The sequence below is a fragment of the Poecilia reticulata genome, chromosome 11 (genome assembly GCF_904066995.2).
Source record: "Poecilia reticulata chromosome 11, P_reticulata-male-v2, whole genome shotgun sequence".
Classification (NCBI taxonomy): Eukaryota; Metazoa; Chordata; class Actinopteri; order Cyprinodontiformes; family Poeciliidae; genus Poecilia; species Poecilia reticulata.
This window is the reverse complement of record NC_088840.1, coordinates 29,514,548-29,533,167: the sequence shown is the minus strand read 5'-3', so window position 1 is coordinate 29,533,167 and position 18,620 is coordinate 29,514,548. Positions and strand designations below refer to the sequence as shown.

The window sequence follows — 18,620 nt, the reverse complement described above, 5'->3', positions numbered from 1 at the left end:
ACTCCGGTTCTGCTGGAGTGGGAAGGCTGTGTTGCTCTGAGTGTCCAGCAGGGGGTGCTGTTGCTGCGCAGCTGGGCTATTAATGTAAAGGATTCTGAAGAAGTTCTGTTGGGTCCGGATCTGTCAGGTGATAATGAAGTCAATAAGTGATTACAGCAATGAGTTCTGGTTCTGATCCAGGTCGGCTGCGGAGCTGCTTTAAGTCCGGCTGTAATCAGAGATGATGACCATCTGTGGTTCTGGTTCTGGTTCTGATGGCCGTGTTCTCTAGGCTGTAATTAGAAGCAGCTCCAGCATCGGATCAGGGGCTGCAGAGGTTCTGATGGGAGCGCCAGATTATTAACCCGGATTGTTCTCCAGATGAGCACCAGAACCTCCAGGTCCAGTTTCTCCAGAACCAGAACCACGCTCTGCTCTCTGGGCTCTGATTGGTCAGAAACCAGGAAGTTTCTGACCAATCAGGCTCCCTGAGACCTTCTGGGTGGAGAAACTGGTTGAATCCAGAAGGTTATGAGGATTTTACCGGGTCAGAACCATCCGGGTCAGAACCATCATCACTCTGATCTGAAAAAATCTGCAATAAGGTCCAGCTTCCTGTGACCCGCTCAGCCTGGTGGTTCTGGGATGTGGGTTACTGGTGGCCAGTCCTGAGCTGGTTCCTCACTGGACTTGGCTCTGGTTCTGGTTCCAGGATACGGCTCTGGGGAAGCCCAAGGAGGTGTTCAGCTTCGGTTCCGAGTCCGGCCGGGCCGAGGACCGGCTCTGCGCCTCCATCAGCCTCACCTCGGCCACCTGGGCGGCGCTGTCTGACGGCGCCGGGCGGCTGCTGCTCCTCCGCACCGGCAGGAGGGGAGACGGCGGCCACTGCAGGTGGGAGGTGAGTCAGACAGGTGGAGGGGTCGCGACCCCAGACCCCTCATCACAGCTCAGCATGTGGAACGATAGCTAGCTCCATCGGACTGAGCTGCACCAGAACCATGAGGAAGATCTGAGGCTAAGCCTAGCATCAGGCTAACATTGGTTAACATCAGGTTAGCATGAAGCTAGCGATGGGCTAACATCAGGCTAACATTGGGTTAACATCAGGTTAGCATGAAGCTAGCACTGGGCTAACATCAGGCTAGCATCAGGCTAACATTGGGTTAACATCAGGTTAGCATGAAGCTAGCACTGGGCTAACATCAGGCTAGCATCAGGCTAACATTGGGTTAACAGCATGAAGCTAGCACTGGGCTAACATCAGGCTAGCATCAGGCTAACATTGGGTTAACATCATGGCATGAAGCTAGCACTGGGCTAACATCAGGCTAGCATCAGGCAAACATTGGCTTAACATCATCTCAGCATGAAGCTAGCACTGGGCTAACATCAGGCTAGCATCAGGCTAGCATCAAGCAATCATTGGGTTAACATCAGGGCATGAAGCTAGCACTGGGCTAGCATCAGGCTAACATTGGGTTAACATCATGTTAGCATGAAGCTAGCACTGGGCTAGCATCGGGCTAGTTTTGGGCTTTAGGAAGTTCCGGTTCTGTACCGGTTCTCCCCAGAGACCCGGGTCACATAGATAAAGTTCTGACTCTGGGTTTGGTGAACTTCCTGCAGGTTCTGTTCAGCCACCACATGGGGGAGCCGTTCACCATCCTGCACAGCGTCTGTCACGTTCAGGATGGCCGTCACTCCGTGGAGCTGCTGCTGCTGCGTGTGCAGAAGGAGCCGCTGGAGTCCACAGGAAGCGGCTACTCGGTGTCCCTGGAGTGGGTCACGGTGGGCGGCGCCGCCGGGCCCGGTGGGTGAACCGGACCAGAACATCCCTGGGGAGACGGGAGTTTCTCAGGAAGCTTCCTGACATCCTGATCAATAACGCAGATATTAAAGATGGCTGGAAGCTGCAGTCAGACATTCATGGAAGCATCACTGTGTGCTGGTCTCCCCCTGCAGGGCAGGAGAGGAAGTACGAGGTGAGGAAGAGGAGGGTCCTGAGAGGGAAGTCGGTGCCGCACTACGCCGCCGTGGCGCCGCGGGGCGAAGGGCTGATGCTGGCCGCAGAGAAACCGTTTGTCTTCACGCACATCGACGGCCGACCTGTGGAGCCGCCGCCGCCGCCGGAGCTCAGCGAGCTGGAGAAGGCAGGTGGGTCAGAGGTCAGACTGGGTCAGAGGTCAGACTGAGGTCAGAGGTCAACACTTCCAGCTCTCTTCAGGCTCAAACTCTTTTTTTCTTGATTTTATCTGAGAGACAAAATCAACACGGAGGTGGAAATAGAATCTTAAAAGTGTGGCATTAGATCTGTCTTTATTTTACAAAACAACGAAAGGAAACGAAATGAAACGAAATGAAACAAAATGAAACGAAATGAAACGAAATGAAACAAAATGAAACGTGTTTCTTCTCCAGGCTGCGTTGCCTGTTCAGCTCAGATGATCATATCCACACCTGAAGCTCCACAGATCATCTCTAGTCTCTCCAGCCGCTGAACTGAAACTCACATTACTGTCAAACCGCCGAGGGGGGCAGAGGGGGGCAGTGGGGGCACATGAACCTCCCAGTTTGAACCGTCTGCTTCATGTTGCTTCCAGCCGCCACCATCGGTTTTTACTTCATGAGTCCCAGACGGCAGCGTCTCGTTCCAAACTTTGGTTCAAGCGGAAGTTTGGAACGTGGCAGGAATAATAATTCTGCTTTTAGTGAGTTAAAATCGCCTCTTCGGACTGGAGACACATGAAATGGTCAGCAGGTGGCGCCATAGGCTGCTTTCTAAATTGCAACATCCGGCGCCCCGTTGACCGGGAGTTCCTGTTTTGTCTCAAGCCGGAACCTTTAAATTCACTTGTTTCTGGGAGGCCCATAAATCTGACGCACAGCTACATGCGCTAGCAGCGAAGCCTCTTCTCTGCTTCCAGCGATCTGGTTGCGCTGAAAGCAGTTAGCCTATAAGTGATGCTAGCATGTAGCAGCTAATGCTAATGTGAGCATCCATTTCTGAGGAAGCCGAATGAACCGTCTGCTCCAGCCCGATGGTGGAAAACAGATCAAAATGTTTCTGGACTTTAACTCAGTTATTCGATACTTTAGCAGCAAAATGCTGCGAATTATTGTCAGTTTTATGGTTTTTGATTAAAAAGTGACACAGACCATAAATTAACGTGATATAATGAAATGCCTCCACTATGGGCTGCTGGCCTGAGCCGGTCTGCTCCGGTTCCAGATCCGCTGTACTTCTGGCAGCAGACGGCGGCGGACCTCACCGTCTGCGTCCGCCTCCCTGGGGGCGTGGCCAAGGAGGACGTGAGCTTCCGGCTGACGGCGGACAGCCTGAGCGTCGGGGTTCGGGGCGGCGCCCCGCTGCTGGAAGGTCGGCTGTACGCGTCTGTGGACCCCGAGGCCAGCGCCTGGACCATCAGGGACAGCAACAGGTGGGGAGCTGGAGCCTGCAGTCCTTTCAAACATTGGAGGTTGTGTTATTACAGCGCTTTAGCATTAGCTTCTGCTAAATATAGTGTTGGTGTAGCGCTTTAGCATTAGCTTCTGCTAAATATAGTGTTATTACAGCGCTTTAGCATTAGCTTCTGCTAAATATAGTGTTATTACAGCGCTTTAGCATTAGCTTCTGCTAAATATAGTGTTGGTGTAGCGCTTTAGCATTAGCTTCTGCTAAATATAGTGTTATTGTAGCGCTTTAGCATTAGCTTCTGCTAAATATAGTGTTATTACAGCGCTTTAGCATTAGCTTCTCCTAAATATAGTGTTGGTGTAGCGCTTTAGCATTAGCTTCTGCTAAATATAGTGTTATTACAGCGCTTTAGCATTAGCTTCTGCTAAATATAGTGTTATTACAGCGCTTTAGCATTAGCTTCTGCTAAATATAGTGTTATTACAGCGCTTTAGCATTAGCTTCTGCTAAATATAGTGTTATTACAGCGCTTTAGCATTAGCTTCTGCTAAATATAGTGTTATTACAGCGCTTTAGCATTAGCTTCTGCTAAATATAGTGTTATTACAGCGCTTTAGCATTAGCTTCTGCTAAATATAGTGTTGGTGTAGCGCTTTAGCATTAGCTTCTGCTAAATATAGTGTTATTACAGCGCTTTAGCATTAGCTTCTGCTAAATATAGTGTTATTACAGCGCTTTAGCATTAGCTTCTGCTAAATATAGTGTTATTACAGCGCTTTAGCATTAGCTTCTGCTAAATATAGTGTTGGTGTAGCGCTTTAGCATTAGCTTCTGCTAAATATAGTGTTATTACAGCGCTTTAGCATTAGCTTCTGCTAAATATAGTGTTATTACAGCGCTTTAGCATTAGCTTCTCCTAAATATAGTGTTGGTGTAGCGCTTTAGCATTAGCTTCTGCTAAATATAGTGTTATTACAGCGCTTTAGCATTAGCTTCTGCTAAATATAGTGTTATTACAGCGCTTTAGCATTAGCTTCTGCTAAATATAGTGTTATTACAGCGCTTTAGCATTAGCTTCTGCTAAATATAGTGTTATTACAGCGCTTTAGCATTAGCTTCTGCTAAATATAGTGTTATTACAGCGCTTTAGCATTAGCTTCTGCTAAATATAGTGTTATTACAGCGCTTTAGCATTAGCTTCTGCTAAATATAGTGTTGGTGTAGCGCTTTAGCATTAGCTTCTGCTAAATATAGTGTTATTACAGCGCTTTAGCATTAGCTTCTGCTAAATATAGTGTTATTACAGCGCTTTAGCATTAGCTTCTGCTAAATATAGTGTTATTACAGCGCTTTAGCATTAGCTTCTGCTAAATATAGTGTTGGTGTAGCGCTTTAGCATTAGCTTCTGCTAAATATAGTGTTATTACAGCGCTTTAGCATTAGCTTCTGCTAAATATAGTGTTGGTGTAGCGCTTTAGCATTAGCTTCTGCTAAATATAGTGTTGGTGTAGCGCTTTAGCATTAGCTTCTGCTAAATTAGTGTTGGTGTAGCGCTTTGCATTAGCTTCTGCTAAATATAGTGTTATTACAGAGCTTTAGCATTAGCTTCTGCTAAATATAGTGTTAGTGTAGCGCTTTAGCATTAGCTTCTGCTAAATATAGTGTTATTACAGCGCTTTAGCATTAGCTTCTGCTAAATATAGTGTTGGTGTAGCGCTTTAGCATTAGCTTCTCCTAAATATAGTGTTGGTGTAGCGCTTTAGCATTAGCTTCTGCTAAATATAGTGTTATTACAGCGCTTTAGCATTAGCTTCTGCTAAATATAGTGTTATTACAGCGCTTTAGCATTAGCTTCTGCTAAATATAGTGTTATTACAGCGCTTTAGCATTAGCTTCTGCTAAATATAGTGTTATTACAGCGCTTTAGCATTAGCTTCTGCTAAATATAGTGTTGGTGTAGCGCTTTAGCATTAGCTTCTGCTAAATATAGTGTTGGTGTAGCGCTTTAGCATTAGCTTCTGCTAAATATAGTGTTATTACAGCGCTTTAGCATTAGCTTCTCCTAAATATAGTGTTGGTGTAGCGCTTTAGCATTAGCTTCTGCTAAATATAGTGTTATTACAGCGCTTTAGCATTAGCTTCTGCTAAATATAGTGTTATTACAGCGCTTTAGCATTAGCTTCTGCTAAATATAGTGTTATTACAGCGCTTTAGCATTAGCTTCTGCTAAATATAGTGTTATTACAGCGCTTTAGCATTAGCTTCTGCTAAATATAGTGTTATTACAGCGCTTTAGCATTAGCTTCTGCTAAATATAGTGTTATTACAGCGCTTTAGCATTAGCTTCTGCTAAATATAGTGTTGGTGTAGCGCTTTAGCATTAGCTTCTGCTAAATATAGTGTTATTACAGCGCTTTAGCATTAGCTTCTGCTAAATATAGTGTTATTACAGCGCTTTAGCATTAGCTTCTGCTAAATATAGTGTTATTACAGCGCTTTAGCATTAGCTTCTGCTAAATATAGTGTTGGTGTAGCGCTTTAGCATTAGCTTCTGCTAAATATAGTGTTATTACAGCACTTTAGCATTAGCTTCTGCTAAATATAGTGTTATTACAGCGCTTTAGCATTAGCTTCTCCTAAATATAGTGTTGGTGTAGCGCTTTAGCATTAGCTTCTGCTAAATATAGTGTTATTACAGCGCTTTAGCATTAGCTTCTGCTAAATATAGTGTTATTACAGCGCTTTAGCATTAGCTTCTGCTAAATATAGTGTTATTACAGCGCTTTAGCATTAGCTTCTGCTAAATATAGTGTTATTACAGCGCTTTAGCATTAGCTTCTGCTAAATATAGTGTTATTACAGCGCTTTAGCATTAGCTTCTGCTAAATATAGTGTTATTACAGCGCTTTAGCATTAGCTTCTGCTAAATATAGTGTTGGTGTAGCGCTTTAGCATTAGCTTCTGCTAAATATAGTGTTATTACAGCGCTTTAGCATTAGCTTCTGCTAAATATAGTGTTATTACAGCGCTTTAGCATTAGCTTCTGCTAAATATAGTGTTATTACAGCGCTTTAGCATTAGCTTCTGCTAAATATAGTGTTGGTGTAGCGCTTTAGCATTAGCTTCTGCTAAATATAGTGTTATTACAGCGCTTTAGCATTAGCTTCTGCTAAATATAGTGTTGGTGTAGCGCTTTAGCATTAGCTTCTGCTAAATATAGTGTTGGTGTAGCGCTTTAGCATTAGCTTCTGCTAAATATAGTGTTGGTGTAGCGCTTTAGCATTAGCTCCTGCTAAATATAGTGTTATTACAGCGCTTTAGCATTAGCTTCTGCTAAATATAGTGTTATTACAGCGCTTTAGCATTAGCTTCTGCTAAATATAGTGTTATTACAGCGCTTTAGCATTAGCTTCTCCTAAATATAGTGTTGGTGTAGCGCTTTAGCATTAGCTTCTCCTAAATATAGTGTTGGTGTAGCGCTTTAGCATTAGCTTCTGCTAAATATAGTGTTATTACAGCGCTTTAGCATTAGCTTCTGCTAAATATAGTGTTATTACAGAGCTTTAGCATTAGCTTCTGCTAAATATAGTGTTGGTGTAGCACTTTAGCATTAGCTCCTGCTGAATATAGTGTTGGTGTAGCGCTTTAGCATTAGCTCCTGCTGAATATAGTGTTATTACAGCGCTTTAGCATTAGCTTCTGCTAAATATAGTGTTATTACAGCGCTTTAGCATTAGCTCCTGCTGAATATAGTGTTGGTGTAGCGCTTTAGCATTAGCTTCTGCTAAATATAGTGTTGGTGTAGCGCTTTAGCATTAGCTTCTGCTAAATATAGTGTTGGTGTAGCGCTTTAGCATTAGCTTCTGCTAAATATAGTGTTGGTGTAGCGCTTTAGCATTAGCTTCTGCTAAATATAGTGTTGGTGTAGCGCTTTAGCATTAGCTCCTGCTGAATATAGTGTTGGTGTAGCGCTTTAGCATTAGCTCCTGCTGAATATAGTGTTGGTGTAGCGCTTTAGCATTAGCTCCTGCTGAATATTGCTTTGGCAGATGTTTTCTGCTGCGACATGTTGCAGCATTTCAGTGTTGCTGCAGGCAGCAGCTAGCTGGATTTACGGTCCAGCAGTCGGAGACTTTAGTCTTCTGGTCCTGAAATGTTCTGCAGCTGCTGGAAGAACCACTGTGGAACCGGCTTCATGTGGTTCTGGACCAGGGGTCACCAACACGCGGCCCCCGGTCGCCCCATTGGACCTTGTCAGTCGCCTGCGGAGCAAGTTGTAAAAATAGCCATTGTCATCAGGGAGCACTGCCAATAAAGATTATTCAATTAAATGTTTTTACCTTGAAATAATAACATGTTTATTTTTAGAAACGCAGGAGCTCATTCATGATTAGACCACATGTAATCATATGTATTATTGTTATAAAGGCTGAGCCAAGAAATGCGTCTTTATCAAACTAGCAGCCCGTCGTGTTACTCTGAACCCGTGAAGTGGCTCCAGACAGGTTGGTGGCCCTGCGAGGCTCAGGATCCTCCACTGTGTTCATGGCAGGTCCTGGTTAGCGCAGCAATATGTGTTCTAACTGAGCTAACTATGCTAACTGAGCTAACAGTGCTAACTATGCTAACTGTTCAAACTGAGCTAACAGTGCTAACAGAGCTAACTGTGCTAACTATGCTAACTGTTCTAACTGAGCTAACAGTGCTAACAGAGCTAACAGAGATAACTGAGCTAACTGTGCTAACAGCGCTAACAGTGCTAACTGTGCTAACAGCGCTAACAGATCTAACTGTTCTAACTGAGCTAACTATGCTAAATGTTCTAACAGAGCTAACTGTGCTAACAGTGCTAACAGAGCTAACTGTGCTAACAGAGCTAACTGTGTTAACAGTGCTAACTGTGCTAACAGTGCTAACAGAGCTAACTGTGTTAACAGTGCTAACTGTGCTAACAGAGCTAACTGTGCTAACAGTGCTAACAGAGCTAACTGTGTTAACAGTGCTAACTATGCTAACAGTGCTAACTATGCTAACTGTTCTAACTGAGCTAACAGTGCTAACAGTGCTAACAGTGCTAACTATGCTAACTGTTCTAACAGTGCTAACTGTGCTAACAGTGCTAACAGAGCTAACTGAGCTAACAGTGCTAACTGTGCTAACAGAGCTAACTATGCTAACTGTTCTAACTGAGCTAACAGTGCTAACAGAGCTAACTATGCTAACTGTGCTAGCTGTGCTAACAGAGCTAACAGTGCTAACTATGCTAACTGTTCTAACTGAGCTAACTGTGCTAACAGCGCTAACTATGCTAACTGATCTAACTGTAACTGTTCTAACTGTTCTAACAGAGCTAACTATGCTAACTGTTCTAACTGAGCTAACTGTTCTAACTATGCTAACTGTTCTAACTGTTCTAACAGAGCTAACTATGCTAACTGTTCTAACTGAGCTAACTGTTCTAACTATGCTAACACAGCTAGCTGTGTGTGTCCCCCCCAGCCTGGAGGTGAGCCTGCAGAAGCTCGGTGAGGGACCCATGTGGCCGGAGCTGGTACTGGGGAACAGGAGAGGGGAGCTGGTGCTGAGCGACCAGCAGGTGGCGCTCATCCACGACCGCCTGACCCACCTGACCTCTGAGGACCCGGTGAGGAGCAGCGCCATGTTCAGGAAGAGCAGCTGGAGGGCGGATGTAGAGCTGGGAGGCAGAGATGAGCCGCTGCAGCAAGCTGTCGCCATGGCGACAGTGTGGCAGCAGCCTGGGTCTCCGGCCCGGCCGGTTCCTAGCAGAACCCTTGTGGCCCAGCCTTTCAGATGCTAACAGATGCTAACCGATGCTGACAGATGCTAACAGATGCTGACAGATGCTGACAGATGCTAACCGATGCTAACAGATGCTAACCGATGCTGACAGATGCTAACAGATGCTAACCGATGCTAACAGATGCTAACCGATGCTGACAGATGCTAACCGATGCTGACAGATGCTAACAGATGCTGACAGATGCTGACAGATGCTAACCGATGCTGACAGATGCTAACAGATGCTGACAGATGCTGACAGATGCTAACCGATGCTGACAGATGCTAACAGATGCTGACAGATGCTGACAGATGCTAACCGATGCTGACAGATGCTAACAGATGCTAACCGATGCTGACAGATGCTAACCGATGCTGACAGATGCTAACAGATGCTAACAGATGCTGACAGATGCTAACAGATGCTAACCGATGCTGACAGATGCTAACCGATGCTGACAGATGCTAACAGATGCTAACCGGCTCTTTCTCTGTGTCCAGAACGGCGAGCGGGAAAAGCCGCCATGCAGCAACCAGGAGCTGGAGGAATGCGACGGTTTCCCTGACGACGGATTCAGCCTCACGCACTTCGACGGGGAGACGCTCAGCCCGACCCAGGTGGTGAGTACCAGAACCAGGACCAGAACCAGAACCAGAACCAGGTCCAGAACCAGGACCAGAACCAGGACTAGAACCAGGACCAGGACCAGGACCAGAACCAGAACCAGGACCAGAACCAGGACCAGGACTAGAACCAGGACCAGGACTAGAACCAGGACTAGAACCAGGACCAGGACCAGAACCAGGACTAGAACCAGGACCAGAACCAGGACCAGAACCAGAACCAGAACCAGGACTAGAACCAGGACCAGGACTAGAACCAGGACCAGGACTAGAACCAGGACCAGGACCAGAACCAGAACCAGGACCAGAACCAGGACCAGGACCAGAACCAGGACCAGGACTAGAACCAGAACCAGGACCAGAACCAGGACCAGGACTAGAACCAGGACCAGGACCAGAACCAGGACCAGGACTAGAACCAGAACCAGGACCAGGACCAGAACCAGGACCAGGACCAGGACCAGAACCAGAACCAGGACTAGAACCAGGACCAGGACCAGAACCAGAACCAGGACCAGAACCAGGACCAGGACCAGAACCAGGACCAGGACTAGAACCAGGACCAGGACTAGAACCAGAACCAGGACTAGAACCAGGACCAGAACCAGAACCAGGACCAGAACCAGGACTAGAACCAGAACCAGACCAGAACCAGAACCAGGACCAGAACCAGAACCAGGACCAGAACCAGGACTAGAACCAGGACCAGGACCAGGACTAGAACCAGGACCAGGACCAGGACCAGGACCAGAACCAGGACCAGGACCAGAACCAGAACCAGGACCAGAACCTTCTCCGCCGGGTTGGACTTTGAGCAAAGTTAGTGATTGGTCTAAAAGAGGAGCAGATGTTCAGAAAGCATTGGGTGGTTCTGGTACCAGAGCCAGGTTCGGATGGGCTCTGAAACCCACCAGAACCTCTGAGGTCCACCAGAACCTCTGGTCGGACTGGGTTCAGTCAGTCTGATGGGTTTATTGATAAAAACTGATAATCGGTTCTGTAAATTCCGACAGATTTCATTTTTACTAATATTTACGATCAGAAAATATTTTGGTGGCGTTTCATGAGGTGGTCGGCTGGAGCTGCTCCAGGTCCAGACGGTTCTGATGCCCATATCTGGGCCGGTCCGGTTTATGACGAGGTCCGGTCAGATAGCATCTTTCTTCCTCTTCGTCATTCCAGGAATGATCTCAGCGTAAACATCTGGACCGTAAAACATCCCGTTAGACTCGCCGCCAGTCCGGCCCGCCTGATTGGTTCTGATCGGGTTCTATTGATCCGTCAGCTGCTGACGGGTTTCAGTATTAATTCCCTGGAAGGGAATAAAGCCCATGATGCATTGCTGCATCCTGCTGCCTGTCGCCGAGCGGCGAGACGATCAGGATCCTCAGGAACCTGAATATGAAATTAGCTCAGCGCTAAAGGGAGAAAACACAATATATAATCAATAATCACCAATTAAATCAATAACTGAGGATCATCAGTTCACTCCAATCCAGAATAAAACTACAAAAATCAAACTGATTTGTGATCAACTACAAGTTTAACTCTGAACAGCAACAAGAAAACAAACGCTGTGAAACGTAGACATATATAATAGAATATAGACCTATATATAACATAGATATATATAATATAGACATGAATATAGACATGAATATAGACATATATAACATAGACGTGTCACTGAGCGTTAGTCCTGCGTCACCATCTTCTGTGTGTTTTACGAAACAAACTGGATTCGTTCTCATTACCTTCCCAGGTAAGAATGAAAGATCAGAATCCCTTTCAGCCAGAAATTCACTTCTGAACAATTAGCTGCTACGCTGTTAGCGTAGCAGCTAATATAACCGCTGACTGTTAGCATAGCAGCTAATATAACAGCTGATTGTTAGCGTAGCAGCTAATATAACCGCTGACTGTTAGCATAGCAGCTAATATAACCGCTGATTGTTAGCATAGCAGCTAATATAACCGCTGATTGTTAGCGTAGCAGCTAATATAACCGCTGATTGTTAGCGTAGCAGCTAATATAACCGCTGATTGTTAGCATAGCAGCTAATATAACCGCTGATTGTTAGCATAGCAGCTAATATAACCGCTGACTGTTAGCATAGCAGCTAATATAACCGCTGATTGTTAGCATAGCAGCTAATATAACCGCTGATTGTTAGCATAGCAGCTAATATAACCGCTGATTGTTAGCGTAGCAGCTAATATAACCGCTGATTGTTAGCGTAGCAGCTAATATAACCGCTGATTGTTAGCGTAGCAGCTAACGTTTCATCCTGTTTTCTAATGAGAGCTGATGAGAAACGGCTGTTAGAGGAGAAGTTGATTAAAAACCAGAGGATTTAGTGAGTAAAGGTCGGTCAGGATCAGAGCTGGAGCTGCTGGTCTTCAGTCTGTTTCCAGCTCAGCTTCACCATGTCGGTGTTTAGCTATAAAGATGCTACGAGTCAGAGCCCAACATGCTGAAAATGGCTTTTTATGAATGTGAAGGAAACATTTATGTATTTTCTATTTCACTTTGGGATAATTTCTCTTTTCTTCTTGGCTTTAGCCTGTGAACCAGGACGTCTCAGAAGTCATGGAGTTCTCCCAGTGTGACCAGCAGACTGTGACCAGTGTTCCCAGTATAATGAATAAATGTTTTATTCTTTCACTTTCTGTTGTAAATATCTCAATATGAAGTATTATAATACAGCTTATGTAATGAAATAAGAATAATTTACTGTTAGAATTATTTTCTCTCTGCTGTCAATAGTTGACAAACTGTAATAAATATTTAATCTCTGGAACAAAGTAAGAAAAATATGTAGTTTAATGTTTGACAATGACTGATTTATAAATCTAAAGTAATTTCTCAATAACGTATAAAAAATAAATGCAGGAAAATTATTAGTTTCTGTACATTAAATTATGTAAATATATTCATTAATGAAACACTGTGAAAGTTTCTGTTCATCAATATTAATATAAAAAAGATCAGAATCTATCAAATCAACCCTAACATCTTTATTCAGAAAACATTTAAATAATCACATCCAAAGTTAGAAACTGTCTTTAGTCATTTCTCTGATTGTCAAATATATTAATGTGTGAGAAAATGAATTAACTTAAATACTTTGTAGAACGTTTACCTGTTTTAGCTACTGGCAGAGATGCCACATTCAATATGGCCGACGCTGTGACGTATCGCAGCAACGGGCCGACCCGCCCCATGACCTTTGACCTGCTGCATGACCTGCTCCATGACCTTTGACCTGCTGCATGACCTGCTCCATGACCTTTGACCTGCTCCATGACCTTTGACCCTCTCCATGACCTTTGACCTGCTCCATGACCTTTGACCTGCTGCATGACCTGCTCCATGACCTCTGACCTGCTCCATGACCTTTGACCCTCTCCATGACCTCTGACCTGCTCCATGACCTTTGACCTGCTCCATGACCTTTGACCCTCTCCATGACCTTTGACCTGCTGCATGACCTGCTCCATGACCTCTGACCTGCTCCATGACCTTTGACCCTCTCCATGACCTTTGACCTGCTCCATGACCTTTGACCCTCTCCATGACCTTTGACCTGCTCCATGACCTTTGACCTGCTCCATGACCTTTGACCCTCTCCATGACCTTTGACCTGCTCCATGACCTCTGACCCTCTCCATGACCTCTGACCCGCTCCTGTCTCTGTCTCTCTGATGGACGTGTCTGTCCCCGCCTGTCCTCCAGGTGAACCTGGGTGGACATCAGTTCCTGTTCTCCGTGGACGTGGACCCGTCCCAGATGCCGTGTCTCTGTCTGCGCCACGATGTGGACGCCCTGGTGTGGCAGCCGCGGCCGGACCGACCCGGCGACCTCTGGGAGCACGTCGCCACCTTCAACGCGCTGGGTGAGGACCTGAGCGGGTCGGTTTGGACCTGAGCTTCGTCCCAGAGAAGCTTCACACACTGACTGGCTGCAGAAACTTGGACTAGACCTCTGGGACAGAGAACCTCAGATGTCCTGGGTTGCTTTCCATACCGGTTTCTGGGAGTTCTGGTCCTGGACGAACCGGGTCGGGTTTCAGGCTCTTGTGCCAGATGTTTGTATCCTGCAGCGCCTCCTGGTGTCTCGGCGGTGACATCACAGCAGGAAACAGGAAGCAGGAAGTGATCCGGGCAGGAAGCACGGATTGATGTGAACTAAAGCAGATTAAATTTACTTTTAATATTTTTGATTAAACGATAATCAGTTAAAGGGACACATCGTCTCTGTCCCTTTAACTCGTCTCTGTCCTCACATCGTCTCTGTCCTCACATCGTCTCTGTCCCTTTAACTCGTCTCTGTCCCTTTAACTCGTCTCTGTCCTCACATCGTCTCTGTCGTCTCAGGTTACGTCCAGGCGTCCAAGCGGGACAGGAAGTTCTCCACCTGCGCCCCGGACTTCTCCTTCGCCGCGCTGTGTGAGTGTCTGCGCCGCGTCTTCCTGTACCGCCAGCCGTCGCCCGTGGAAACCGTCCTGTTCAACAGGAAGCAGGGCCGCCAGGTGGGACAGGTCGCCAAGCAACAGGTGTCCAGCCTGGACTCGGACACAGCGGTCCTGGGCTTCAGAGCGTCCAACGAGAGACTGTTTGTCCTCACCTCGTCCCGCCTGTTTGTCCTGAAGGTCGATAAGAAGTGAAGATTCAATAAAATGAAAATAAAATAATCAGAATTATTGACTGGATTCCAACAAACGGGATTTATTAACACACACACACACACACACTAACACACACACACACTAACACACACACACTAACACACTAACACACACACACTAACACACTAACACACACTAACACACTAACACACACACACTAACACACACACACACTAACACACACACACTAACACACACACACACTAACACACACACACACACTAACACGCAGCCTTTTGCACAACGCCGCAAAACGCTGCAAAACGGTGTAAAATGCTGTAAAACGCTGCCCAGGCCTACTGTTTCTGCCTGCATATCATTCTAAATCTCTCCAAACTGCCCAGATTTGTCGCAGCATGAAGTGCCCCCCCCCCCACACACACAAGCTGCCGCCCTGGGCAGTCGCCCCTGTTGCCCCTAATCAGAAACGCATTGCGCTGACTGGCAGCTGATACGTTTCTGAACAATCTGTTTTTCTTTTAAATGTATTTTAAATAAAAATATTTTTTACCGATTCCTGATCAATAACTGATTCCTGATCAATAACCGGGTCCTGATCAATAACTGATTCCTGATCAATAACCGGGTCCTGATCAGTAACCGGGTCCTGATCAATAACTGATTCCTGATCAATAACTGATTCCTGATCAATAACCGGGTCCTGATCAATAACTGATTCCTGATCAATAACCGGGTCCTGATCAATAACCGGGTCCTGATCAATAACCGGGTCCTGATCAATAATCGGTCTCTCCTCTCTGGTCAGATTCCCTGCAGTGAAACCAGTTCCGTGTTTGAATCGTTCAGTTTAAAGAATCGGCTAAAATCGTCACCGCTTCAGGAATCGGTCCTGACAGAACATAGCCATGACGTCACGTGCTGGTTGCCATGGCGACGGCCTCCTTTTCTGCCCGGCATTTTGCGGCCTTTAAACTTTTTACTTTCTCCTCCATGAGGGATAATTACTGGACCTGCCGGGCCACCGTACCGCAGCAGCGCTGTAATTACTGCGCCGCTCCGCTTTGTTACCCAATGGGTCCGACCCGGTGGACCAGAACCAGGTGAACAGAACCAGGTCCGACCCGGTGGACCAGAACCAGGTGAACAGAACCAGGTCCGACCCGGTGGACCAGAACCAGGTCCGACCCGGTGGACCAGAACCAGGTCCGACCCGGTGGAACAGAACCAGGTGAACAGAACCAGGTCCGACCCGGTGGACCAGAACCAGGTGAACAGAACCAGGTCCGACCCGGTGGACCAGAACCAGGTCCGACCCGGTGGACCAGAACCAGGTCCGACCCGGTGGAACAGAACCAGGTCCGACCCGGTGGAACAGAACCAGGTCCGACCCGGTGGACCAGAACCAGGTCCGACCCGGTGGACCAGAACCAGGTCCGACCCGGTGGACCAGAACCAGGTCCGACCCGGTGGAACAGAACCAGGTCCGACCCGGTGGACCAGAACCAGGTGAACAGAACCAGGTCCGACCCGGTGGAACAGAACCAGGTGAACAGAACCAGGTCCGACCCGGTGGAACAGAACCAGGTGAACAGAACCAGGTCCGACCCGGTGGACCAAAACCAGAACGCGGCCATGTTGGAGCCGAGCCGGAAAGTTCCTCATCTCTGCTCCTCCATCCAGAGCAGAACCTGTCAGAACCGTTTCATGGTTCCATATTTTCATGGTTCCATATTTTCATGGTTTCATCCACCAGAACAAACCTGACCCAAACATCCGGGTCTCGGTGAGTCGGATCTTTGCTGACAGAGACGCTGCTGCGGCTGCTGCGTTTGGAAACTTAATGAAGAAAAATGACAAAGTTTCAAAATCCAGGAAACAAGAAAAATGCAAAAATAAAACTAAAGTGGAGACAGGAAGCGAGATGTGACTGAGACAGAGGAGCTTAAATACGGCAGGTGTAAAATCACCTGGGCTGGTGACGTGAGGGCAGCAGGTGGATCCAGGCTGGGGTCAGACAGCGACAGGAGAGCGGAACCGGAAATAGACTCGGGCTAATAAAACATGATAAACTGAAAAATATCTAAAAACAAGAAACATAACTAATATCGCCAAGGAAGAAACAGAAACGGAACTCAAACAAGAAAAACCCTCAGAACCTTTCAGAATAAAGTCCGGTTTATTCAGCAGCTGGTCATTTGGACCCAGATTCTGGGCAGAACCGGTTATTTCTTGTGAAGAGAGGTGGATACTTCTAGAAGTTCTGGTTCCGGCAGATTTCTGACTCTGGAGGAGAATGGGTCGGCCTCAGATAGGAGCTTTATTTTGAAAGGCACAAGTAGAAACTCTTCCTGTTCTTGTTCTCGGCCTGCCTGAAGATCCAGAACTTTCCGAGCCTCTGTCCTGTAGAGTGTTTGGTTATTCGGCTTGTTGGGTGTTTTTGTTGGCCAAATATCTGGAAACATAAATAAAATCCCCATTTGGACCAAAATGTGAAATTCAGAAAGTTGCCTTGTTGCTCTACTAGTTAGTTAGCTGGCTAACTCGCTGGTTAACGTGGTTGCCAGCTAGGTAGCTGATTTGAAATAGGACTTATTTTTCATTTAATTGCTGGAGCTGAACTGGACCTTTTGGTTCTGTGTCTTGCAGCCTGAACTGGACCTTTTGGTTCTGTGTCTTGCAGCCTGAACTGGACCTTTTGGTTCTGTGTCTTGCAGCCTGAACTGGACGTGTTACTGGTTTATTCTGACGTCCCCTGGATCTGAGCCAGGCTGAGACTGGATTAAAATCTGGGAAGGAAGTCGGGAATAATCCGGCTTCCTGTCGTTTCTCCAAACTGGAGATTTCAGGGAACAGAAATAAAAATGAAGATGAAGGAAGAAGCTTCATAAGAGAAACAATAAATCTGCGTTCAAAAGCTTTATTTCAAGTATGAAGATGAAATGTACAAAATACTTCAGGTCCAATCCATCATTACAATGTGGGAAGAAAAGCAGAACTTTACTAAATCAAGACACAAAGCAACGTTTCTAAGTCTATGATCATAATGATGATGAAAAGCAGCGTCAGAAATACAAATAATTACAATAATGGCAGTAAATACTTAAACACTGGTAGCTTGGGAAACACCAGCTGGTTCCGCCCCTGCAGCGACCGACCAGAAAACCCATCCAGAACGTGGAGAACTACATCTCCTGATGAAGTCCCTGGAGCCCAGAGATGGTTCCTGTTGGGTCAGACATGGTTCCTGTTGGGTCAGAGATGGTTCCTGTAGGGTCAGAGATGGTTCCTGTAGGGTCAGAGATGGTTCCTGTTGGGTCAGAGATGGTTCCTGTTGGGTCAGAGATGGTTCCTGTTGGGTCAGAGTTGGTTCCTGTTGGGTCAGAGTTGGTTCCTGTTGGGTCAGAGTTGGTTCCTGTTGGGTCAGAGATGGTTCCTGTTGGGTCAGAGATGGTTCCTGTTGGGTCAGAGATGGTTCCTGTTGGGTCAGAGTTGGTTCCTGTTGGGTCAGAGTTGGTTCCTGTTGGGTCAGAGATGGTTCCTGTTGGGTCAGAGATGGTTCCTGTTGGGTCAGAGATGGTTCCTGTTGGGTCAGAGTTGGTTCCTGTTGGGCCAGAGTTGGTTCCTGTTGGGTCAGAGTTGGTTCCTGTTGGGTCAGAGATGGTTCCTGTTGGGTCAGAGATGGTTCCTGTTGGGTCAGAGATGGTTCCTGTTGGGCCAGAGTTGGTTCCTGTTGGGTCAGAGTTGGTTCCTGTTGGGTCAGAGATGGTTCCTGTTGGGTCAGAGATGGTTCCTGTTGGGTCAGAGATGGTTCCTGTTGGGTCAGAGATGGTTCCTGTTGGGTCAGAGATGGTTCCTGTTGGGTCAGAGATGGTTCCTGTTGGGTCAGAGTTGGTTCCTGTTGGGTCAGAGTTGGTTCCTGTTGGGTCAGAGATGGTTCCTGTTGGGTCAGAGATGGTTCCTGTTGGGTCAGAGATGGTTCCTGTTGGGTCAGAGATGGTTCCTGTTGGGTCAGAGATGGTTCCTGTTGGGTCAGAGTTGGTTCCTGTTGGGTCAGAGATGGTTCCTGTTGGGTCAGAGTTGGTTCCTGTTGGGTCAGAGATGGTTCCTGTTGGGTCAGAGTTGGTTCCTGTTGGGTCAGAGTTGGTTCCTGTTGG

General features: G+C 46.6%; 1 protein-coding gene across 2 annotated transcripts in view; it reads left to right on the top strand.

Moving 5' to 3' along the window:
• nudcd1 (NudC domain containing 1) overlaps positions 1 to 14,524 on the top strand; it is a 16,416-nt gene extending 1,892 nt beyond the window's left edge. The window contains exons 3-10 of one of the 2 annotated variants that reach the window (XM_081612196.1): positions 692 to 877; positions 1,606 to 1,789; positions 1,942 to 2,133; positions 3,209 to 3,416; positions 8,894 to 9,038; positions 9,695 to 9,811; positions 13,554 to 13,713; positions 14,195 to 14,524. In XM_081612196.1, the coding sequence (XP_081468322.1) occupies positions 692 to 877; positions 1,606 to 1,789; positions 1,942 to 2,133; positions 3,209 to 3,416; positions 8,894 to 9,038; positions 9,695 to 9,811; positions 13,554 to 13,713; positions 14,195 to 14,484 (1,482 nt within the window). In that variant the 3' untranslated portion in view covers positions 14,485 to 14,524. Of the gene's footprint in view, positions 1 to 691; positions 878 to 1,605; positions 1,790 to 1,941; positions 2,134 to 3,208; positions 3,417 to 8,893; positions 9,039 to 9,694; positions 9,815 to 13,553; positions 13,714 to 14,194 lie in introns of both variants that reach the window. The other variant, XM_081612195.1, reaches the window with a different exon arrangement.
• The last annotated feature ends 4,096 nt before the right edge of the window (positions 14,525 to 18,620 follow it).